Source organism: Thamnophis sirtalis, unplaced genomic scaffold (genome assembly GCF_051295495.1).
Source record: "Thamnophis sirtalis isolate CommonGarterSnake01/CBP01778 unplaced genomic scaffold, rThaSir2_p1.2 scaffold_2, whole genome shotgun sequence".
Classification (NCBI taxonomy): domain Eukaryota; kingdom Metazoa; phylum Chordata; class Lepidosauria; order Squamata; family Natricidae; genus Thamnophis; species Thamnophis sirtalis.
In genome coordinates this window covers 49,459,600-49,483,471 of record NW_028261382.1, presented here as the reverse complement: position 1 = coordinate 49,483,471, position 23,872 = coordinate 49,459,600, and the positions used below count along the sequence as shown (strand labels likewise).

At 48.5% G+C, this 23,872-nt stretch overlaps 2 protein-coding genes across 2 annotated transcripts in view; one reads left to right on the top strand and one right to left on the bottom strand.

The window, feature by feature from the left end:
• PPP2R5B (protein phosphatase 2 regulatory subunit B'beta) overlaps positions 1-10,425 on the top strand; it is a 44,183-nt gene extending 33,758 nt beyond the window's left edge. The window contains exons 5-13 of the mRNA XM_087705398.1: positions 156-286; positions 1,723-1,782; positions 2,609-2,717; positions 2,820-2,873; positions 6,257-6,307; positions 6,965-7,084; positions 8,437-8,564; positions 9,527-9,628; positions 9,973-10,425. Of these exons, the coding sequence (XP_087561524.1) occupies positions 156-286; positions 1,723-1,782; positions 2,609-2,717; positions 2,820-2,873; positions 6,257-6,307; positions 6,965-7,084; positions 8,437-8,564; positions 9,527-9,628; positions 9,973-10,102 (885 nt within the window). The 3' untranslated portion in view covers positions 10,103-10,425. The remainder of the gene's footprint in view (positions 1-155; positions 287-1,722; positions 1,783-2,608; positions 2,718-2,819; positions 2,874-6,256; positions 6,308-6,964; positions 7,085-8,436; positions 8,565-9,526; positions 9,629-9,972) is intronic.
• Positions 10,426-20,041: 9,616 nt separating this feature from the next.
• GPHA2 (glycoprotein hormone subunit alpha 2) lies at positions 20,042-23,491 on the bottom strand. The gene is made up of 3 exons (XM_087705401.1): positions 23,364-23,491; positions 22,518-22,702; positions 20,042-20,520 (listed from the first exon to the last, which is right to left on the bottom strand). The coding sequence occupies exons 1-3, from the start codon at positions 23,455-23,457 to the stop codon at positions 20,419-20,421; spliced, it is 381 nt and encodes a 126-aa protein (XP_087561527.1). The 5' UTR covers positions 23,458-23,491; the 3' UTR covers positions 20,042-20,418.
• Positions 23,492-23,872: the final 381 nt, after the last annotated feature.

The window sequence follows — 23,872 nt, the reverse complement described above, 5'->3', positions numbered from 1 at the left end:
GAATGGAATTGAATGGAATAGCAATAGAGAATAAAATAGAATAGAACAATTCTAGCCTTGCCCATTAGGATGCCTTTAATAACTTGAGGTCATGAGGCCAGAAACCTTTTCCGAATCCTTGGCAAGGCTCTTTCTTCTCTTTTGCCCTCCTCTAGCTGCTAGAATTGTTTGACAGCGAAGACCCCAGGGAACGTGAATACCTCAAGACCATCCTCCACCGGGTTTATGGAAAATTCCTGGGCCTTCGGGCATATATTCGCAAGCAATGCAATAACATATTTTTGAGGTGAGGGGCTGCTTCGCCTTCGGTTTGCCTGCGTTTTTATCCCACGCCATCAAGGAGTGTCGTGTCGTGCACAACTTTTTCTAATTTCTAATCTTGCCCAAAATTTTCTGATTAATTCCAAGCATAACCTTATCAATTGAACCTGTAGAGCAGTTTTCAGTCTTGGCCACTTTAAGAGGGGTGGACTTCTACTCCCAGAATCCCCTAGCCAGCATGCTTTAAGATGGCAGGACTTCCACTCCCAGAATCCCCCAGCCAGGAGGCTTTAAGATGGCAGGACTTTCACTCCCAGAATCCCCTAGCCAGGAGGCTTTAAGAGGGGTGGACTTCCACTCCCAGAATCCCCTAGCCAGCATGCTTTAAGGTGGCAGGACTTCCACTCCCAGAATCCCCCAGCCAGGAGGCTTTAAGAGGGGTGGACCTCCACTCCCAGAATCCCCCAGCCAGCATGCTTTAAGATGGGCGGACTTCCACTCCCAGAATCCCTCAGCCAGGAGGCTTTAAGGGGGGTGGACTTCAGCTCCCAGAATCCCCCAGCCAGCATGCTTTAAGATGGGCGGACTTCCACTCCCAGAATCCCTCAGCCAGGAGGCTTTAAAATGGGAGGACTTCCACTCCAAGAATCCCCCAGCCAGGAGGCTTTAAGAAGGATGGACTTCAGCTCCCAGAATCCCCCAGCCAGCACTGGCTCCTGGTGTTTTTTAACAAGCGGTTCTCTGCCCTAATGACGGCTGGGTAGGCGTGGCTGGGGGAGGGGTCATGTGACTGGGTAGGAGTGATGTTAAGTTGGCCACGCCCAACTAGGTTTTGTGGCTCCCGGTGTTTTTTTTCCTGGTGGGAAACGGATCCAAATGGCTCTTTGAGTGATGAACCTTTGAGTGTCCTATTCTTTATTAAATTGTTATCATGGCACAGGCGGTTCCCTGACCTACGACCACAAACAACCCCCAAATTATCCTTGGCTAAGCCAGACACATTCTCAGTGCGTCGTGCCCCGTTTTACAACCTTTCTTACCATGGCGGTTAGATGCACCCCGCAGTTGTTCAATTAGCGACACGATTGTTAAGCGAGTCTGGCTCTACCCTGTCGACTTTGCAGGCTAGAAGGTCGCAAAAGGGGAATCGCATGACCCCCGGGGGTGCTGCGACCGTCATAAGTACGAATCAGGTCCGAACTTGGATCACATGACCACGGGGGTGCCACAATGGTTGTTAAGTGCGAAAAATGGTCACAAGTGGCTTTTTTTCAACCCCGTCGTACCTTCAAGCGTTTTGCTGTGTATATAGGAGCTCCCTGTTGTGTTTCAGGAAGGTGAAGATGATGGGGAAAGGGGGCCAAGGGGAGAGGGAGGGTTGCTTGCCATCCTCAGTCTTTGGAGAAGACGACGAGGAGAATAAAACTTTTCCTGTTTCTGCTTTTCTTTCCCCCCTGGCAGGTTTATCTACGAGATGGAACATTTCAACGGAGTGGCTGAATTATTAGAAATCCTTGGGAGGTAAATGTTTCAGGGCTTGGGGGGGAAAACAATGTTTTTGAAGAGCATGTAAGGGTGGCCTTTCCCCGTTCTTCAAAGGGACGGAAGGGAGCCCTGAGGTCATCAAGTCCAACCCCCTGCTTTAGGGCAAGATCCAGGACAGCATCTCTGAAGGAGGACCCTCCGGGGAGGGAAGGGAGGAAGGCGAGATAGAAATGAAAGAAGGAAGGGGATGGGAAGAAAGAAAAAGGGAAGGAAAGAATGAAAGGAAAAAGAAAAAGGAAGGAAGGAAAGGAGGGGATAGAATGGGAAGAAAAAGGGAAGGAAGGAAGGACAGAGAAAGGAAAGAAAGAGGAAAGAAAAGAAGAAAGAGGAAAAAGAAAGGAAAGAATGAAAGAAAAAAAGGAAGTTAGGATGGGAAGAAAAAAGGGAAGAAAGGAAGGACAGAGAAATGAAAGGAAGAAAAAGGAAAAAGAAAGAAAGAAGAGGATGGGAAGGGAAGAAAGGAAAAAAGGGAAGGAAGGAAAGAATTAAAAAATGAAAAAAGAGAAGAAAGGAAAGAGAAAGGAAAGGAGGGGATAGGATGGAAAGGAAGGAAAGAAAGAAAGAAGAAAAATGGTTAAACTGGAGATTATTCTTAAATTCATCTAGCTCAGTGTTTCTCAACCTCTGGGAAATTCTAGCCAGGGAATTCTGGGAGTTGAAATCCAATCATCCAAGCCGCTTAGTTGGGAAGCCCCAATTTAGCTCCCCTGACACCGATACGAGAAACTGGCTGCTGCAACAACGACCCTGCAGGGGACGACCCTCTCCCCTCCCGTAACACACCCTCCGGCTTCTCTTTCAGCATCATCAATGGCTTCGCGCTGCCCTTGAAGGCGGAACACAAGCAGTTCCTGGTACGGGTACTCATCCCACTTCACTCCGTCAAATCGCTCTCCATTTTCCACGCCCAGGTGAGCATCCCCGGGGGAGGATGGGTGCCGGAGACGAGCCCTCGGAGCGCTCCGGGGCTTCCGAGAGGCTCCTTGGCTCCTCACCGGATTCCTCTCTTGCAGCTGGCCTACTGCGTGGTCCAGTTCTTGGAGAAAGACGCCACGCTGACCGAACACGTAAGTCTGACTTTCGCACAGGGGCGGGAGGGTAAGCCGCAGGGTAGGGGGCACGGCTGCAGTGGGGCGGGGAGGGCTGGGTGAGATTTGGCATCCCTGCGTGCGAGAGGCTCCTTTGATCAAGAGCCGGAGTTTTCTTTTCATTTACTCTTTGAATTTCTAGAACTGTCCAACCCCACCAAGCGGTAGTGAAATTCATTTTTTTTTACTACTGGTTCTGTGGGTGTGGCTTATTGGGCATGGCAGGGGAAGGATACTGCAAAATCTCCATCCCCACCCTACTCTGGGGCCAGCCGGAGGTGGCATTTGGTAGTTCTCTGAACTACTCAAAATTTCCCCTACCGGTTCTCCCAACAACTCAAAATTTCCTCTACCGGTTCTCCCAACGACTCAAAATTTCTCCTATCGGTTCTCCCAATGACTCAAAATTTCCCCTACCGGTTCTCCCAACGACTCAAAATTTCCTCTACCGGTTCTCCCAACAACTCAAAATTTCTCCTATCGGTTCTCCCAATGACTCAAAATTTCCCCTACCGGTTCTCCCAACGACTCAAAATTTCCTCTACCGGTTCTCCCAACAACTCAAAATTTCTCCTATCGGTTCTCCCAATGACTCAAAATTTCCCCTACCGGTTCTCCCAACGACTCAAAATTTCCTCTACCGGTTCTCCCAACAACTCAAAATTTCTCCTATCGGTTCTCCCAGTGACTCAAAATTTCCCCTATCGGTTCTCCCAACGACTCAAAATTTCCCCTATCGGTTCTCCCAACGACTCAAAATTTCCCCTACCGGTTCTCCCAACGACTCAAAATTTCCCCTACCGGTTCTCCCAACGACTCAAAATTTATCCTATCGGTTCTCCCAACGACTCAAAATTTCCCCTACCGGTTCTCCCAACGACTCAAAATTTCCCCTACCGGTTCTCCCAACGACTCAAAATTTCCCCTACCGGTTCTCCCAACGACTCAAAATTTCCCCTACCGGTTCTCCCAACGACTCAAAATTTCCCCTACCGGTTCTCCCAACGACTCAAAAATTCCCCTACCGGTTCCCCCAACGACTCAACATTTCCGCTACCAGTTCTTCCAACGACTCAAAATTTACGCTATCGGTTGTCCGAACTACATTATGACATCTGTCCCATTGCAATTCCCACTCCATTTTATGGTGCAAGGTCTCCAACATCTGCCAGCTCCGTGATAGAACCAGCAGTGACACATCTTCGAACCTCTTGGTTTTTTTGCTTCTGCGCATGCGCAGAGCAATTTTAGTTGTGCTGTGCATGCGCGCGCACCCCTGAGCGAACCGGCAGTAGTCTCTGCCAGAACTGACCGCTGCTCTATGCCCAAGAGGGTTAAGGCAGTGCTGGAAAATAATGGCACACAAAATATGGACAATTGGACCCGATGACTTGGGGATCTGCTCATTTTTGTTGACAGCAATTTAGACATTCATAGCTGTGCGTTGCGTTATTTTGAGGGGAGAGCACATTGACACTCTTGTCCAAGCTGTATAGGGGACGCGGTGGCTTAAAATCTAAGACGCTGAGCTTGTTGATCAGAAAGGTCAACAGTTCAGCAGTTTGAATCCCTAGCGCCGCGTAACGGAATGAGCTCCCGTGACTTGTCCCAGCTTCTGCCAATCTAGCAGTTCGAAAGCACATAAAAATGCAAGTAGAAAAATAAGGACCACCTTTGGTGGGAAGGGAAGAGCGTTCCGTGCGCCTTCGGCATTGAGTCATGCCGGCCGCATGACCACGGAGAGGTCTTTGGACAGTGCTGGCTCTTTGGCTTTGAAACAGAGATGAGCAGCGCCCCCTAGAGTTGTGAACGACTAGCATATATCTGCAAGAGGCACCTTTACCGTAACATAGATACAAACGTACATACATACTAGTGTTGGATTTCCATTTTTTTTACTAGCGGTTCGCTTGTGCGCGCCTCATACCTGCACACAACGCTTCTGCACATGCGCGGAAGCATCCAGGCAGGTGGGCGGCACCTCCTGCTGCCGCCACTACCGGTTCGCCCAATCCAGGCCGAACTGGGAGAAACCCATCTCTGATACATAAATACATACATATATATACTGTATGTTTATGTGTGTGTGTATATATATGTATGTATGTATGTATGTATGTATGTATGTATGTATGTATGTATGTATGTAGATAGGTAGACAGACAGACAGACAGACAGACAGACAGACAGACAGACAGACAGACAGATATAGATAGCCAGATAGATAGATGGATGGATGGATGGATGGATGGATGATAGATAGATAGATAGATAGATAGATAGATAGATAGATAGATAGATAGATAGATAGATAGATAGATAGATAGACAGACAGACAGACAGACAGACAGACAGACAGAGAGATAGCCAGATAGATGGATGGATGGATGGATGGATGGATGAATGGATGGATGGATGGATGGATGGATGATAGATAGCTAGATAGATAGATGATAGATAGATAGATAGATAGATAGATAGATAGATAGATAGATAGATAGATAGATGATAGATAGATAGATAGATGATAGACAGACAGACAGACTGACAGACAGACATAGAGATATAGATAGCCAGATGGATGGATGGATGGATGGATGGATGATTGATTGATAGATAGATAGATAGATAGATAGATAGATAGATAGATAGATAGATAGATGACAGACAGACAGACAGACTGACAGACTGACAGACAGACATAGAGATATAGATAGCCAGATGGATGGATGATTGATTGATAGATAGATAGATTGATAGATAGATAGATAGATAGATAGATAGATAGATAGATAGATAGATAGATAGACAGACAGACAGACAGACACACAGACACACACACACATATATAGTATGTATGTATATACATACTGTGTGTGTATTGACGTATGACCATTTCTCCCACCTACAATATATGTGTGTGTAGTTCTCAACTTACAACCCTCCATTTAGTGAGCTATACAGTATATTGCAGAAGTGAGTAAATATCCCTTCACATTTTCTAAATATTTAAGACTATCTTAAATAACACTGAAGAAATGACACTTGGCTACAATACAAAGTAGTGAGTATACAGCTTGTATAACAGAGTCAATGTGCTGTCCCCTCAAAATAACGCAACACACAGCCGTGAATGTGTAAACTGTAATCTCTGTATTTAAGATATACTTAAATATTTACTGTGACGTACTCAATTCTGTGATATACTGTATATATGTATATAGTGTGTCTGTGTGTGTGTACACATCCACATTTGCTGTCACCCTATTTTTACTAAATATTAATCTCAGCCATTGAATGACCTCTACGGACACCAGGCGCTAAATGCAAATAAATAAATAAATCTATTTTTTCTTCGGCAGGTGATACGGGGCCTGTTGAAATACTGGCCAAAGACTTGCACCCAAAAAGAGGTAGGTACCGAAGGGCTCCTGGGCTCCTGACGGCATTACTAACCGGTTTGGTGCGCGAAAAATATGTGCATGCGCCTCTGCCCCTAAAAAGGCCAACGCGCATTCACAACACTAGAAAAAGGGGGAGGGGATTACATTTTTTCAATGAAACAATTGTTCTGCGCATGTGCAGAACAGAAGCTGGCACCACCGAGGATAGAACTGGTTCGGGCGTGTGTCCGACCAAGTTCGCCCGAACGGGTAGGAACCAATGATGGGTTTCAGGAGGTACGGCCTGGTATGAGCATACCAGTAGTAGGCTGGGAGAAGCAACCACCGTACGAGTATGGTGGCTCGTTTGTCCCAACCACTCGCCTGCGTTCCATAGTTTATAACGCAACTGGCCAATTGCGCATGCACGCACAGGGACCTGCGCGACCTCCGCCAAGCAGCTGGGTGTCACAGGGCAGTGGCGTGCGCAGCGCGTGTGCCCGACTCAGCTGCCCAGCCCCGTGCGCAGCGTACCGGTTGTGACGGGATGTGGAACCCACCACTGGTTCAGCCGGGGGGGGGGGGCGGTTTGCATGCCTGGGGGGGGGGAGGTCAGGCCTTGTAAAGGCATCAGCCAGAGGGTCTCCCCCTCCCTTCATCCCCTCCCTCTGCTCCCTTCCTGACCAGGTGATGCTCCTGGGGGAAATCGAGGAGATCCTGGACGTGATCGAACCCTCGCAATTTGTGAAGATCCAGGAGCCGCTGTTCAAGCAAGTGGCCCGATGCATCGCCAGCCCCCACTTCCAGGTGCCTTGCGGGGGGGGGGGGTAGCAGAGGAAAAGGGGTGGCGGAACGCATCGCTGAGGTCGTCCTCAACATACAACCACAGTTGGAATTTCAATTGCCAAGCGACGCCAAGGGACCAGGACTGCATTTCACAGTAGTTTTTATTGCGGTCATTAAGTGGATCGTGTCATTGCTAAGTAAATCTGCCCCCCCCAAAAAAAATTGATTTGGCTGATTGGAAGCCAGCAAATGTGGATGAATTGTGATCAAATGACTGAAGGGTAGGAAGCGAGATGGTTATAACTTTGAGGATGGGTCATAAGTCACATTTTCCAAAGCCGTTGTAACTTTGAACGATCGTTAAGCCGTTGGTCGTAATTCTTTTTTTTTTTCCAAAGACTGCCTTGCAGGTAGTCCTCTACTTGTGACCATTCATTTAGCGACCATTCAAAGCTACAACAGCACTGAAAGAAGTCATTATTCACACGCTTATGACCGTTGCAACTTCCCCCGGTCATGTGATCAAAATTCAGATCAAATTGTGGTCGTAAGTCGAGGACTCCCCGTAATATGGAATTCTGGCGGCTTACACTGTTACAGGGAGTCCTCGACATACGGCCACAAATTCTGAGTCCAGAATTTCCGTTGCTAAGCAAGACAGTTGTAAAGTGAGTTTTGCCTCGTTTTACGACCTTCCTTGCCACCGTTGTTAAGAGAATCACTGCAGAGGTTAAGTTAGCAACAGGGTTGTTAAGCGAAGCCGGCTTCTCCATCACACACACACACAAACACACACACACCTGTGATTGCAGATGCTGCAAACGTTGTTTAAGTCACTTTTTCCAGTGTTGTAACTTTGAATGGTTGTTAAACGAATGATCACAAGTCAAGGATACAAGCAGTCCTCGACAGTTCATTTAGTGACTGTTCAAAATCACAACAGCACTCAAAAAAGTGACTTAGGGCCCATTTTATGCACTTAACGACCGCTGCGGCACCCCAATGGTCATGTGATCAAAATTCAGCCGCTTGGCGATCGGCTCACATTTATGACCCCCGCAGTGTGCCGGGGTGACTTGATTCCCCTTTTGCGGACAAGCAGAATCCAACGGTAGACACCAGATTCACTTAACAACCAGGTTACTGCAGTGATTCACTTAACAACTGCGGCAAGAAAAGGACGTAAAACGGGATAGCGCTCACTTAACAACCGGCTTGTTTAGCAGGGGGAATGGGGCAAAACTCACTTAATCGATGTCTCACGTGGCGACAGAAAGGTGGGGTCATAAGTTGAGGACTACCTCGCTTGAAGGCAGCTTGGGGGGGGGGGGCTTTCAAATCCTCATGGTGTTTCCCTCTGTCCCCTAAAACAGGTGGCCGAACGGGCTCTCTATTTCTGGAACAACGAATACATCCTGAGCCTGGTGGAGGACAATTGTCACACGGTGCTCCCCACCATCTTCGGCACGCTCTACCGCGTCTCCAAGGAGCACTGGAACCCGTGAGTCTGGTGGTGCGCAGCAGCGGGGAGAACTCGGTCAGAGAACGAGGACTTCCTCGGGCTTTCTCAAAAGTTAGGAAACCCACCTGGGGAAAAAGCCCCCCTCCCCCTCCAGGAAATGACCACCTGGTGTAGGTTGCCTTCCCGGTCAGTCAGAATGGGACAACTCGCCGTAGCCAACTCAGTAGGGGACAACTCAATTGCGTTATTTCAAATAATTAAAAAAATATGATCTTTGTTCTTCGCATTTTATTTTGTCCCTCCTTTGGCATCCTTAACGATTCTGTTCAACCACCTCTTCGATATTCATGTGATTCTTGTCCCACAGTGAGTTACCTGTGGCGAATTGGCCATGAAGAGTTGGCCATGGCGAGTTGGCTGCAGTGAGTTGGCCATGAAGAGTTGACCATGGCTAGTTGGCTGTGGGAATTGGGCATGAAGAGTTGGCCATGGAGAGTTGGATGCAGTTGAATTGCCCATGAAGAGTTGGCCATGGCTAGTTGGCTGCAGTGAGTTGGCCATGAAGAGTTGACCATGGCTAGTTGGCTGCAGTGAGTTGACCATGAAGAGTTAACTATGGCAAGTTGGCCATGAAGAGTTGATCATGGCTAGTTGGCTGCAGTGAGTTGGCCATGAAGAGTTAACTATGGCAAGTTGGCCATGAAGAGTTGACCATGGCTAGTTGGCTGCAGTGAGTTGGCCATGAAGAGTTAACTATGGCAAGTTGGCCATGAAGAGTTAACTATGGCAAGTTGGCCATGAAGAGTTGATCATGGCTAGTTGGCCATGGCAAAGGCCGATGAAGAGTTGACGATAGCTAGTTGGTTGCAGTGAATTGGCCATGGCGAGTTGGCCATGGCGAGTTGTCATAGTTGTGGGACTCTAGGGATGTCGGTCCCCCTTGTGTGTCCCAGGTTCTTCTTTTCCTTGTCCTCACTACCCCGTCCTACCTCTCTTCCCAGGACCATTGTGTCCCTGGTCTACAACGTCCTCAAGACCTTCATGGAGATGAACGGCAAGCTCTTCGATGAACTCACTGCCTCCTACAAGGTGGAGAAGCAGCAGTAAGTGTCTTTGTGCGAGGGTGTGAACTGTTTGAGTGGGGGTGGGGAGATGGTGATGGGGAATTCTTGGAGTTGAAGCCCACAGGCCTTCAAGTTACAGATACAGAATAACAGAGTTGGAGGGGACCTTATAGGTCATCTAGTCCAACCCCCCACCCAAGCAGGAGACCCTACACCATTTCTGATCGAGGGCCGCCCAGTCTCTTCTTGAAAGCTTCCAGAAGATGAACTTCTGAAGGGAACTTCTGTCCCATGGGTTGATGGGCCGGGGAGTGGTGGTTGAATGGGAAGCCTCCTTCTTTGCCCCTGACCTCCCTCCTCTTCCTCCCTCCCCTCCCCCGCAGGGAGCTGAAGAAGGAGAAGGAGCGCCAGGAGCTGTGGAGGCATCTGGACGAACTTCAGCTGCAGAAGCTGCAAGGCCTGGAGGAAGCCAAGATGAACCGCTTGAACCTGCAACGCACCCTGGCCAGCTAGGAGCCCCTCCGCCCCTGGAAGTGGAAACCCCCCCCTCTCGTGGGCGGTGGGAGCGGCGGTCCATCCCTCCCAGGCCGAGACAGCTGGTTTTCCCCCCCTCCCGAGTTGGGTCTCCCATCCTCGGCTGCCCCCACCACCACCGCGATGCCAGCCGGAACACAAAAGGACACGAGAGTTTTTAGGGGGCAGCGGATGGAGGGGGGAAAAGCCCCCGCTGGGCTGCGATGCCGGCCCCCCTCGCCTAAAACGGATGGGCCTGTAAATAAGAGGGGAGCCACAATCTTGCAGAGACAATTGGGGGGGAAATGGCTAGACAGGTTTTGGAAGGGGGTGGGCGTTATTGACCCTGTTCTCTGTTGGACCCAAATCTATTTGGGGTGGGGGGGGGAGAATTGGAGTGCAATACCCAACGGGGAGGGGGAGGAGCACAGACCCCCTCTCCCATGGTCCTCTGGGGCAGCGAAAATGCCCACCACCCCCTTACTAGTAACCCTGACCCATGGCCATAGAGCCCCACCCTGCCTCCTAAGCGCACCCCCCCCCCTACCCACTTCCTTCCCCAAAGGGCCAGTCTCCACTTTTGCCGAGGGGTGGGGGCGCAGCAGGCAGAAGGATGGTTCTGAAAGAGGGGGGGGGGCTTGTCCTGGCAGAGAGAAGTGGGGGTGCCACCCTGGGAGAGACCATGGGCAAGATGCGTGCATGTGGTGGTGGTGGAGAATAAATGTTTGCTAACAACAGTTGTTAGTGTGGGTTCGCAGTTGTGTCTGGCTGTGTGTGTGTGTGAGAGAGAGAGAGAGAGAGGTTGCAGGCAGTCTTTAGTTTGTCCTCTGCAGCTCAGAGGGGCGGGTGGGCACATGGAATGTGTGTATCTGTGTGCCCCCCCCCTTTCTTCTGTTTGAGAAACACACACACACACACACACAAGAGAGAGAGACTGTGCACAGGATCAGAGCGAAGAGCACATTGTGTGCACGTTGCAAGGGCCAAAGCAAATGTAACTTCCTTCTCTTCTCCTTCCCCTTTCAGCCTTTCTCCTCCTTCTGTCCCTTCCTCCCTTCCTCCTTCCCGTCTTCTCCTCCTTCTTCTCCCCTTCTCCTCCTGCTCCTCCTCTTCTCCTTCTTCTCCCCTTCCTTCTCCTCCTTCCGTCTTCTCCCTTCCGCCTCCTTCTCTCCTCCTCCTTCTCATTCTGTCTTTTCTTCCCTTCCTCCTCCTCCTCTTCTCCTTCTCCCCTTCCTTCTCCTCCTTCCGTCTTCCCTTCCTCCTCCTTTTTCCCCTCCTCCTCCTCCTCCTCCTGCTCTTCTCCTCCTCCTCCTTCCCTTCCTCCATCTTCTCTACCTCCTCCTTCCTTCTCCTCCTTTTTTCCTTCCCCTATCTGCTTTCCTTCTCCCCTCCTCTTCCTCCTCCACCCTGGGTTCCTGACCTCAGAGAAGAGATATTTGCTGGATAGGACACTGTGTGACTTCAAAGGGGTTGCAGCAGGCGATATGCCTATCTCACTTTGTGTGTGTGTGTACACAATGTGTATGCCTGTGTGTGTGTGCCTGTTGTGTATGTAGTACGCAGGAGAGTCATTCTCAGCCACCAAAGTCTCATCGCAGGTTGGCAATGCAAGAAACCCACCGCAGCAGCCTTCTCTGATGGTCCTTGCCCGGGGGGGGGGGGGGGGGGGATGCTTCCTAAGAACACCTGGAAAGCAATGGAATCCTTCCTCTGGAGGCCTCAGCATCTGGCTTGGGATGCTCAGAGACACCGAACATCTGGAAAGGTACCTGAAGTGGGTTCTCCATCCTCATTGCACCTGGATGGAGACTGAGCGGAGAAGCATTTATTTCTTTTTAAACCCCAATTTTTATAGCTCAAGATTGAACTTGATTGTTTTCTTGCAAACGTTTCATGACCAACTCAGTTACATCAATGCTAGTCCATCCCAACAGAGATGGACGGGACCTTGGAGGTCATCTAGTCCAGCCCCCTTCAAGCAGGAGGCTCTTACAGAATAACAGAGTTGGAAGGGACCTTGGAGGTCATCTAGTCCAGCCCCCTGCTCAAGTGAGATATAGAATAACAGAGTTGGAGGTCTTCTAGTCCAGCCCCCTGTTCAAGCAGGAGAATCTATACCATTGCAGATAAGTGACTGTCCAGTCTCTTCTTTAAAAAATCTCCATTGTTGGAGCACCCACAACTTCTGGTGGCCAGCTGTTCCACGGGTTAATTGTCCTCACTGTTAGGAAGTTTCTCCTTAATTCCCGATTGCTTCTCTCCTGGATTAGTTTCATCCATTGCTTCTTGTCCTACCCTCTGGTGCTTTGAAAAATAAGTTGAACCCCCCCTATTTGGGGGGCAGCTCCTTAAATACTGGGATACTGCTATCCTGTCCCCCAGTCCTCCTTTTCTCTAGACTAGCCAGAGCCAAATCCTGCAGCCATTCTTCACATGTTTTAGTTTCCAGGCCCTTAATTATCTTAGTTGTTGTTCTTTGCACTTTTCCCAAAGTCTTAATATCTTTTTTTGCAATGCGTTGAGCAAAACTGGTTGCAATATTCTAATCTAATAATATATGGTTGATATAATAATATATTAATAATAACATTCTAATCCTCCTCATGGATTGCACCAGTGAAGCTAAAAAAAAAACATTTCATTGTATTTATTTTGCACAATGGCAATAAAGACTCCACCAAGGCTTTATAAAGCGCTACTAATACTCCACCTGCTTTTGATTCTATGCCTCTGTTTATGCCACCAAGGATTGCATTCATATTTTTTTAGCTGCTGATGGCCGAGGGTGGATGTCAGACGCACTGATGAGGTTACCTCCTTGGGTCACGAGACGTCTGCAAGAAAACAAGGACCCCTCAACCCTAATTTTAAGTGCCAGGCCACAGCTGCAGGTGGCATGATACCCTCTTCTCTAACCCACCCACCCAATTTTTTTTTGGAATGCTGCCATCCAGATTAACAACGAAGTTTCTCTCCACCAAAGGTTTTGTGTTTTTATATGCATTAGAGCAGTGGTTCCCAAACTTGGCAACTTTAAGACTTGTGGACTTCAACTCCCAGAATTCTCCAGCCAGCTCCCAGAATTCTGGGAGTTGAAGTCCACAAGTCTTAAAGTTGCCAAGTTTGGGAACCACTGCATAAGAGCCATGATGGCGAACCTTTTCGGCACCGAGGGCCTAAATTGGAATGTGCATGAATGAGTGTGTGTGTGCGTGCGCATGCACTGAGTGCCGAAAACCCCAAAACCAGCTGGCCAGTGCACGCATGCCTGGTTTTGCGGCCGTTTTCAGGCCATTTTTCAGCCAGTTCAAAAACGGCCTGGAAAATGGGCCAAAAAAGGGCCTAAAATGGCCAGAAAACTGCCTGTTTTTTTGCTGTTTGGGCTTTTTTCAGACCATTTCAGGCTGTTTTTTGGCTATTTCAAAAACAGCCTGAAAAATGGACCCCAAAACGGCTTGAAAAATGGGCCAAAAAGCAGCCTGAAAAATGAGCCCAAAAATGGCCTGAAAAATGGGCAGGAAACTGCCTGAAAAATGGCCTAAAATGGCCAGAAAACTGCCTGTTTTTTTGCTGTTTGGGCTTTTTTCAGGCCATTTCAGGCTGTTTTTCGGCCATTTCAAAAACAGCCTGAAAAATGGGCCCAAAAACGGTCTGAAAAATGGGCCAAAAAGCAGCTTGAAAAATGGCCTGAAAAATGGGCAGAAAACGCCCCCCAAAACTGCCTGTTTTTTTACTGTTTGGGCTGTTTTGAGGCTGGTTTTCAGGCCAGTTTTTGGCCATTTCAAAAACGGCCTGAAAAACAGGCCAAAAACGGCCTCAAAACAGCCTGAAAAATGGACTAAAACAGCCCACAAATGGCCAGAAAACGGCCTGTTGTTGGCTGTTGTTTGGGCCATTTTCAGCCCATTTTCCTGGCCATTTCAAAAAAGGCCCCAAAACAACCTGAAAACAGCGCAGAAAATGGCCTAAAAACAGCCTGGGTTTTTTGGCCGTTTTCAGGCCTTTTTGCAGTTCTCTGGCATCCGCGAAGACCAGCTGGCGCTTGTGCCCCCAGAAAGAGCTGTGTGTGCCACTTCTGGCACGCAGGCTGTAGTTTCGCCATTACGGCATTAGAGTGTGTGTGTGTGTGTGTGCGTGTGTAAAAGTCCACATGTGTGGGAGATGAGTGCAAGGTTAAAGACCCCCTCCCTTCCCACTAGGCATGATCACCTCAACACAGTCTTGGTACCCAAAAACAGACCCTCGGTGGGGAGGGGGAGGGAGGGAAAGGGGGCACGGCTTTCATTGGAGTTGATTTTTTTGTAGTCGGCCACTCGGATCGGATTCTTCTCCTATATCAGTGTTTCTCAACCTTGGCCAGCTTGAAGTCCAGTGGACTTCAACTCCCAGAATCCCCCAGCCAGCTGTGCTGGCTGGGGGATTCTGGGAGTTGAAGTCCACCGGACTTCAAGTTGGCCAAGGTTGAGAAACACTCCTATATAATCGGATTTAGGAATACCCCACCGGTGTAGTTTTCACAGGAGAAGAACCCCTCCCCCAAAAGCACTGGAGGGGAGGGCCAGTGGGGTGGTCGAAGTGGGGGCTGGCAGGGTAGACCTGGGAGGGAGCTGCTAGAGAGATATTTTGTGGGGGGGTGGCGGGGGGGAGGGCGAGTCTATTTATGAACAGTTTCCGGATCACGAAACCTTCCCGCTTCCCCCCCCTTGTTCCTTTTGCTGGACGACTCTGTAGTCAATAAAGAGAAAGTTTCATGTCCCAAGCGGTGTTGGTGGGGGGGGGGCTGCTCTGGGTCCGGAGTGGGGTGGGGGCATCGCTCCAATCAGCAGAGAAGTGTCTTTCAAACGTTTCAAAAGAAAATGTAGGAAGGTTTCGATTAGAATCAGAATAGAGCTGGATAGGACCTTGGAGGTCTTCTAGTCCAACCCCTTTGCTCAAGCAGGAGATCCTTACAGAATAACAGAGTTAGAGGGTACCTCAGAGGTCATCTAGTCCAGCCCCCTTTGCTCAATCAAGAGATCCTTACAGAATAACAGAGTTGGAAGGGACCTTGGAGGTCTTCTAGTCCAGCCCCCTGTTCAAGCAGGAGAATCTACACCATTGCAGATAAGTGACTGTCTAGTCTCTTCTTAAAAAATCTCCATTGTTAGAGCACCCACATCTTCTGGTGGCAAGCTGTTCCACTGGTTAATTGTCCTCACTGTTAGGAAGTTTCTCCTTAATTCCAGGTTGCTCCACGCCCCTTTCGCTCCTCTTTTATTTTCTCTGGGAGGGGCCATTCGTCGTCCAGCTGTGGGCCCTGCTCTTTAGCTGTTCCCTTCGTCCGGCCACTCCGCACAAGCGCATACTAGGCCCAGACTTCCCCTTCCACTCAATTCTCAACCCAGGGAGGGGCAACTTCACACCTGTCTGCCAGCCAAGATTCAGGGACTCCTGGTTTGAAATCAGAGGGATTAGTAGTTTTCTGACTGAGCTTCCCGAGAGCCTAAAGCAAAGACTGGTGCAATAAAAAACCATTTACACAGACACACTTAAATCCCCTCTTCCCAAGTACCCCACTTTTTAAACTTTTTAAAAACCAGTCTCCTGAATGAGATCCGCAAGGAGAAAAATGCAGAATTATTTTTTCTGCACAGTTCTTCTCGGGTGCCTTCGTCTTCACTCCAAACCCCCTTCCCCAGCCGAGATCCCGATGTGGATCTGCATTAGATCTCCAGCCAACGAGACCCCGACTCTCTTTTAGCCACTTAACCTGATCCGCCTGAGAGATCTGCAGTTTTCCTGAGCGGTTTTCCTCTCTTCATCCACCCAAGGTGTATTTAAGCTCCCACCCACTCCCCCCCTCACCTGGCTGCCTCTCCTCACCTGGGCCCAGCCTTCCCCTTCCTCCTCTCTCCACCCACTTTCTCAACCGAGGGCAGAGGAAACTTCACACCTGCCTGCCAGCCAAGATTCAGGGACTCCCGGAATTAGTAGCAATCTGACCAAGGCTTCCCAAGAGCCTGAAGCAAACTCCTTGTCCCGACAAAAACCCCTTTTATTAATTGACTGTGAATTCTGCTCATTCGCATCCAGCAAAGTCTTTCAAGGGAGGATTTACGGTCACAGACCTCATCTGGCTTGGAGAGCTGCCAGGCCGATATCTGCAAAACTTGGCCAGATTCACTTAGCAGCTGTGTCAACTAACTTAAGAGCTGCAGGGATTCACTTTAACAAAATGTGACAAGGAAAGCAATAAGATGGGGCAAAACTCCCTTCACCAATGTCTTGCTTAGCAACATAAGTTTCGGGCTCGGCTGCGGTCATAATTCAAGGACTGCCTGTATATCAATTATTCCAGTGATAATAACAGATGGCAAGAGAGACGACTTGTAAAATGTGAGGATTGAAAAGGATCAAATTCATTTAAATCAAGCCTTGCGCAATGCAGAACTCCGCTTCGAGAGAAGCATTAACAGAAGGATACAATCAACACCAAGGAAGGTCCTAATACCACTCTATAAAGCCTTAGTAAGGCCACACCTAGAATTCTGCATCCAGTTTTGGTCACCGCACTATAAAAAAGGTTGAAACTAGAGTGCAGAGACGAGCAACCAGGATGATAGGGGGAGTGGAGGCTCAAACATCCGATGAAAGGTTGCAGGAACTGGGCCTGGCTAGTCGAGGGAAGAGAAGGACCAGGGGAGACAGGAGAGCATCTTCCAATATTTGAGGGGCTGCCACAGAGAGGAGGAAGGGGGTCAAGCTATTCTCCAAAGCACCTTTGAGGGCCAGAGAAGGAAGAATGAATGGAAACTGACCAAGGAGAGATTCAACCTGGAAATGAGGAATTTCCTGACAGGGAGAGCAATCAACCCATGGAACAGAAGTTGCCTTTGGACGTTGTGGGAGCTTCATCCCTGGAGGCTTTCAAGAAGAGACTGGACTGCCCTCTGTCAGAAATGAGGGTCTCCTGCTTGGGCAGGGAGGGTTGGACTAGATGACCTGCAAGGTCCCAACTTTGTTAATCTGTAAAAAAAATCTGTAGAATAAGAGAAAGAGAGCAAACCTTCTGATGGAAGAACCATTCAGTCTTGGCGAAATTAAGGTAATGATAATCAGATGATGTTCAACATAAAGAAACTGTCATTCTGTGTTTCATAGAGGTAATCCTTGACTTGTTATTACAAATTGAGTCCCAAATTTCTGGTGCTAAATGAACATGGAATGACAGGGGTTGGAAGGGACCTTGGAGGTCATCTAATCCAACCCCCTGCTTTGAGCAGGAGACCCGATAGCCAATGGCTGTCCAGCCTCTTCTTAAAAACCTCCAGTGATGGAGCACTCACAATTTCTGGAGGCAAGTTTTTCCACCAGTTAATTGTTCTTATTAATCAGGAATGTTCTAGGTTGCTTCTCTCCTTGATTAGTTTCCATTCATCGCTTCGTGTCCTGCCTTTAGATGCTTTGGAGAATAGCTTGACCCCCTCCTCTCTGTGGCAGCCCCTCAAATACTGGAAGACTGCTATCATGTCTCCACTGGTCCTTCTTTTCATTAAATTAGTTCCTGCATCCATTCTTTGTGTGTTTTAGCCTCCATTCTTCTAATCCTCTTTGCTGCTCTTCTCTGCACTCTTTCCAGAGTCTCAACTTTTTTTTTAACATCGTGGCGACTAAAACTAGATGCAGGATTCCAAGTGTTAGTTGTACTAAGGCTTTGTAAAGTGGTACTAATACTTCACACTAATACAGAGACTCTTATTCTTCAACTCTTTGAGAAAATAGCCCCTCCTGGACCGAAATTCCCAGAACAGAAAAGAATTTGGGATTGTCATCTTAGTAAAAGCTTTCTCATCATTCTACAACTTCCATTACCACCAAATGAGGCAACCTTTTAGCCCTTTTAACGCTTCAGATGACAAAACGGTCGTATCTATCATGAGATCGTTAAGTGAGTTTGCCCCCATTTTACAACCTCTCTTGCCCGTTTTACAACCTCTCTGGCTTCTTCAGTTGTTAAGCGAATCACTTCAGCTGTTAAGTTAGTAGCAGGGTTAGGAATATAGAGCCTCTCTTGAAAGCAGCTACGTCCTTTCCTGGGGCAATATGGGATGCCAGAAGATCAATCAGATTAACAATTGGAAGGGACCGTGTAGGTCATCTAGTCCAACCCCCCGCCCAAGCAGGAGACCCTACACCATTTCTGACATATGACAGTCCAGTATCTTCTTGAAAGCCTCCAGGGATGAAGCTCCCATAACTTCTGAAGGCAACTTTGTTCCGTAGGTTGATTGCTCTCCCTGCCATGAAATTCTTCCTTATTCCTAAATTGAATCTCTCCTTGTTCAGTTTCCATCCATTATTCCTGGCTTGGGGCTTTGGAGAATAGCTTGACCCCCTCCTCTTTGTGGCAGCCCTTCAAATATTGGAAGACTGTTATCCTGTCTCCCCTGGTCCTTCTTTTCATTAAACTAGCCATGCCCAGTTCCTGCAACTGTTCAGCGTATGTTTTAGCCTCCAGTCCCCTCATCATCCTGGTTGCTCTTCTCTGCCCTCTTTCCAGACTCTCAACCTCTTTTCTATAGTGTGGTGACCAAAACTGGATGCAGGACTCTAGGTGTGGCCTTACTAAGGCTTTACAGAGTGGTATTAGGACCTCCCTTGATCTTGATTGTATCCCTCTGTTAATGCAGCTTAGGATTGCATTGGCTTTTTTGGCTGCTGGCTCCTATTTACCTGGTTGTCCACTAAAACTCTGAGATGCCTCTCCCAGTCCCTGCTATTAAGAAGCCTGGTTTCACTAAAATCACTTTTAGAGAATTGCACAGCAAAGGTTTGTGTCTTTTGTGCTTCTGAATGTCCAAAGCCTTGTTTGAGAGTCACGTTGCTGTGCGTTCTCCCACTTGGGAATGCAGCCCGGATGTCCAACTGACAAAAGATGCTTCAGCCACATTTGCCTTTTAGCAGAAGAGGTGAAAGCCTCGTGCCAGTTCTGAATCGATTTGGTCCTCTTGGGCAAAGCTAAAATTAATCCCGGTATTCCTCCTCCCCCCCCCCCAATGGAAGATGCTTAAAGCGTTTCTGGATGAAGCATTTCTTCCTTTCCTTCCTTCCCTCCCTCCCTTCTTTTTCTTTCCTTCCTTTTTTCCTTCACTCCCTCCCTCCCTTCCTTCTTCCCTTTATCCTTCCCTCCCTTTTTCCTTCCTCCCTCCTCTCCCTTTGCGTCTCTATCTTCCCTCCTTCTTTATTTCCTTCCCTGCCTCCCTTCCTTTCTCCTTTCCTCCCTCCTTCCTTTTTTCTTCCCTCTGTCTTTCCACCTCCTTTCCTTCCTTTTCTCCCTACCTTTCTTCTTCCTTCTTCCCTTCATTCCTTTTTTTCTCCTTCCCTCTCTTCGCCTCTCTCCACCTTCCGTCCTTCCCTCCCTCCCTTCATTTTCTTTCCTTCTTCTTTCCTCCCTCCTTCCATTCCCTCCCTTCTTTTTCCTTTTTTCCTTCCTTCCCTGCCTCCTTCCCTCTTTCCTCCTTCCCTTCATTCATCCATCCCTCCTCTCCCTCCACCTCTCTCCATCTTCCTTCCTTCCCTCCCTTTTCTTCTTTCCTTTTTTCCTTCCCTTCCTCCCTTCTTTTTTCCTTCCTTCCTTCCCTCCCTCCCTTCCTACTTCCTTCTTCCCTTTATCCCTCCCTCCCTTTTCCTCCCTTCCTCCTTCTCTCCCTCTGCCTCTCTCCATCTTCCCTCCCTTCTTTATCTTTTCTTCTTTCCTTCCTTCCTTCCCTCCCTCCCTTCCTACTTCCTTCTTCCCTTTATCCCTCCCTCCCTTTTCCTCCCTTTTCCTCCCTTCCTCCTTCTCTCTGCCTCTCTCCATCTTCCCTCCCTTCTTTATCTTTTCTTCTTTCCTTCCTTCCTTCCCTCCCTCCCTCCCTTCTTTTTCTTTCCTTCCTCCCTCTTTTCCTTCTGTCCTTTGGTTGAGCAGCGTCCAACTATTAAAACTTATCAACAAACACACAAAAAACAAAACACACATAACCATTGTAAAAAAAAACCAAAATGCAATGTATTCAGCTGCCAAATTACCCCAAAGAACTCGAGGGATTGCCCATTCAACCTGGCTTCCCTCATACACAGAAATCCCCCTTGTAATTTCTTACAGAATTAAAAGTCTCTCTTTTTTTTAAACACGCAAACGGGCCGCTTGGGCCGAAGGACAGTGGCCGAAAGTCCATTTGGTCCTGGGCTTCTCAACCTTGGAAACCTTTAAGATGCCTGGGCTTCCCAATTCCCAGAATCCCCTGAGCAGCTTTGCTGGGCCTTGTTTGGGGGCTGCAGAAATCGTCAGAGGCGCTTCAGTATCTGGAGAGGCGGCACACGTCACACCGGCAGGCCTTGGCAGTGAAAATGTCCACCGTTTTCTGCAAGCCGAGATTGCAACGCAGACGGAGTTTCACCTGCAGAGGAAAACAACACACACACACACAAAACCCATTTGATATCACTGGGATTCTATCATCCTGCTCTTTCTTTGCAGCTCAGCCCTGCAAAATCAATCAATCTATCTATCTATCTATCTATCTATCTATCTATCTATCTATCTATCTATCTATCTATCTATCTACCTACCTACCTACCTACCTACCTACCTACCTACCTACCTATCTATCTATCTATCTATCTATCTCTTTCTATCTATCTATCTATATCTATCATTATATATATATATGTGTGTGTGTGTGTGTTTATGTGTGCGTGTCCCAGCATAACTCTGGAATGCCTCGAGCAATTTCAACCAAACTTGGAAACTTGGTACACAGATAACTTACTCTCTGGACAAAAATATTGTGGGGGTAAGACACTCCTAGCACCCCTTGGGGGGGGTGTCCGTGTCCGTGTGTGTCCATGTGTGTGTGTCCCAGCATAACTCTGGAATGCCTGGGCCGCTGAAATGAAAAGGACTGAATTATATCTATCGTGTCAGGTCACAGTCCCTTTGACAGTGACAGTGTGCATTTTGGATTCATGTTCTGTTAAGATACAGCCTGTTGTGCCTTAAAATGGCTTCTACTGTAAAGCACAGGGGAGTTGCCATGGTAACGGCTTCGCAGTACTCCACAAGGGGGCTCCCCCTAATACAGGATGGGGATAAATGTATACCTGGGCTACTCCGGGTTATCAGCACTTATGAACTTACTCTCACTTCTGAACACTTACAAAAGCTACGCAACCAGTGGAGCTGCGTCTTTGCAATGTCACAAAAATGGGGCAGGACTCATTTAACATTCTACTTAGTAACAACAAATTTTAGCTCAATTATGGTCGTAAGCTGAGGATCCCCTGTACTAGTATAAGCCGCCAGAATTCCATAAGGCAGGTAGTCCTCGACATACGACCACAATTGAGCCTAAAGTTTCTGCTGCAAAAGTGAGACATTTGTTAAGGGAATTTTTGCCCACATTTTAGGACCTTTCTTGCCGCGGTCGCTAAGTGAATCATTGCAGGTGCCAAGATATGAAACATGATTACTAAGTGTGAATCGGGGTTCCCCCTCGACTTTACTTGTCGGAAGGTCGCAAAAGGGGACACTGTAACCGTCGTAAATATGAACCAGTTGCCAAGCGTCTGAATTTTGATCATGGGCTCCTAGGGCACTGATAGCTAACCTTCTTCTAAATTGTCCAACCCACCTGTGCATACAAGCATGATGCCCCCGCCCCCTGCGCGCATGTGCATGCAACACCCTCCCCACGTGGTGGTGGTGAAGTTTTTGCCCTCCCCAGGTTCTGGAGGCTTTCCTGAAAACGGCCTCCCCCTGCCCTCCGGAAGGCCGAAAAACAGTTGGCCGGCGCACCCATGCACATCGGAGCTGAGGACTGCCATGCTGGCAACTATCGCCATCACGGGCAGGGGTCGGCACACTTAAACACTCAAAGAGCCATTTGGACCCATTTCCCACAGAAAAGAAAACTCCGGGCGCCACAAAGGTCCTAACCGGAAGCCCCCCGTTCAATTCTGGAGCTGACCGGAAGTTCAGTTTCCCCCACCATAGAGTCTCCTCCTAGCGCATCGTACTTTTTCCTCTACCTGTCCTAACCGAAAGCCCTATCAATTGAGGAGACAACTGGAAAACCCTCCCCTTGCCATAGAGTCTTCTCCTGGAGCACTGTGCTTCTCTTCCCCCTCCCCACCGGAAGCTTCTCTCAAAATTGTGGCGCCGACCGGTGACGGAGCCGCAGCAGAGGGAGGAAAGAGCCACATGCAGCTCCGGAGCCGCAGTTTGCTGACTCCTGTCCTCAGGGATGCTGCAAAGATCGCAACTGGGAAAACGGTCGTGTTTTTCAGTGCTACCGTAACTTTGAATGGTTGCTAAGCGAACTGTCCTAAGCCGAGGACTACCCGTATAATTTCATTCTGAAAAAAGCTGGGAAAAGCCCGTTCTGAATTCTCTCACCGTCTGCATTTGGCTGATGGTGCAACACTGGGAGACGGAGGTGATGTTGTGCTTGAAGCCGCTAGCAAGGAGCACCGAATACTTGGAGGGAAAGGCGCTGGACTCACAGTACCCCACACAGGCCTGGATGGCTCGGGTGCCCCGGCAGGCGCCCTGTCGGTCACTCCGGACGGTGATGTTGAAAGCTGGCGAGAAGAGAAAAATAGAATGGCATTGTTTCTTTTTGTTGTGCCTCGCCAGTGGCCGGAGGATCTGGCAGCAGAGTCAGACAGTGAGGAGGTTGGGGAGGAACCTGGGCCAGTCCTGGAGTCTGGGGAAGGCTCGGATGAGGGCTCTGAAGTGATGTAGGGTTTCCTGCCTAAGCAGTGTGGGCTGGACTAGAAGACCTCCAAGGTCCCTTCCAACACTGTTATTCTGTAAGGGTCTCATGCTTGAGCAAAGGGGGCTGGATTAGATGACCTCCAAGGTCCCTTCCAACTCTGTTATTCTGTAAATATCTCCTGCTTGAGCAAACGGGGCTGGATTAGATGACCTCCAAGGTCCCTTCCAACTCTGTTATTCTGTAAGGATCTCTTGCTTGAGCAAAGGGGGCTGGACTAGAAGACCTCCAAGGTCCCTACCAACTCTGTTGTTCTGTTATGGTGAATGCACAACATGGACCAGAAGCATCTCCATGTCAAAGCAATTCCAATTCTGCTCTTCATCCCCAAAGCTCCCTCTGTGTTAAGAGGTCCTTGTTGCTGCTCCCCGGTTGCACCACCCCTGCTAATGTTCTCCTTTTATGGCTCCCTCTCTCTGTCTGTCTCTCTGTCTGTCTGTCCATTGGTCCCCCCACCTGAAGCTTACAGTGTAGGTGACAACCAAGTCTTCCAGTTTTGTGAGCCCAGGCTTCTGTGGCCAACAGGCAGGAGAAGATGGCAGCATAGAGGAACCTCAACATAGCTGTGGAATCTCTGAAAAATAGAAATTAGCAACTATTATTGCTATTACTATTAGTAACTCTTATTTTGCTCGTAATAAGTATTAAGCGAAACCCGGTGTAAATCCTCAGCAATAAAGACCACCAAGGACAAACTATGGGAACGAAATTCATAAAGATGAACAATGGCAACTGCATATAAAGAGAATTTGCACAAAATGTTTTATATTCGGCGCATGTCACCTGAAAGATTGGCAAAAAAACCCAACGTTCAAAGACAAATCAACCAAATGTTGGAAATGGCATCAAACGTCGGGGTCATATTATCACATGTGGTGGACATGCACAAAAGCAGAAAAAAAATACTGGCCAAGAATCCGAATGGGGTTGGAGAAGATGACCGAGCAACATACTGACTTCAAACCTGAATTGTTCT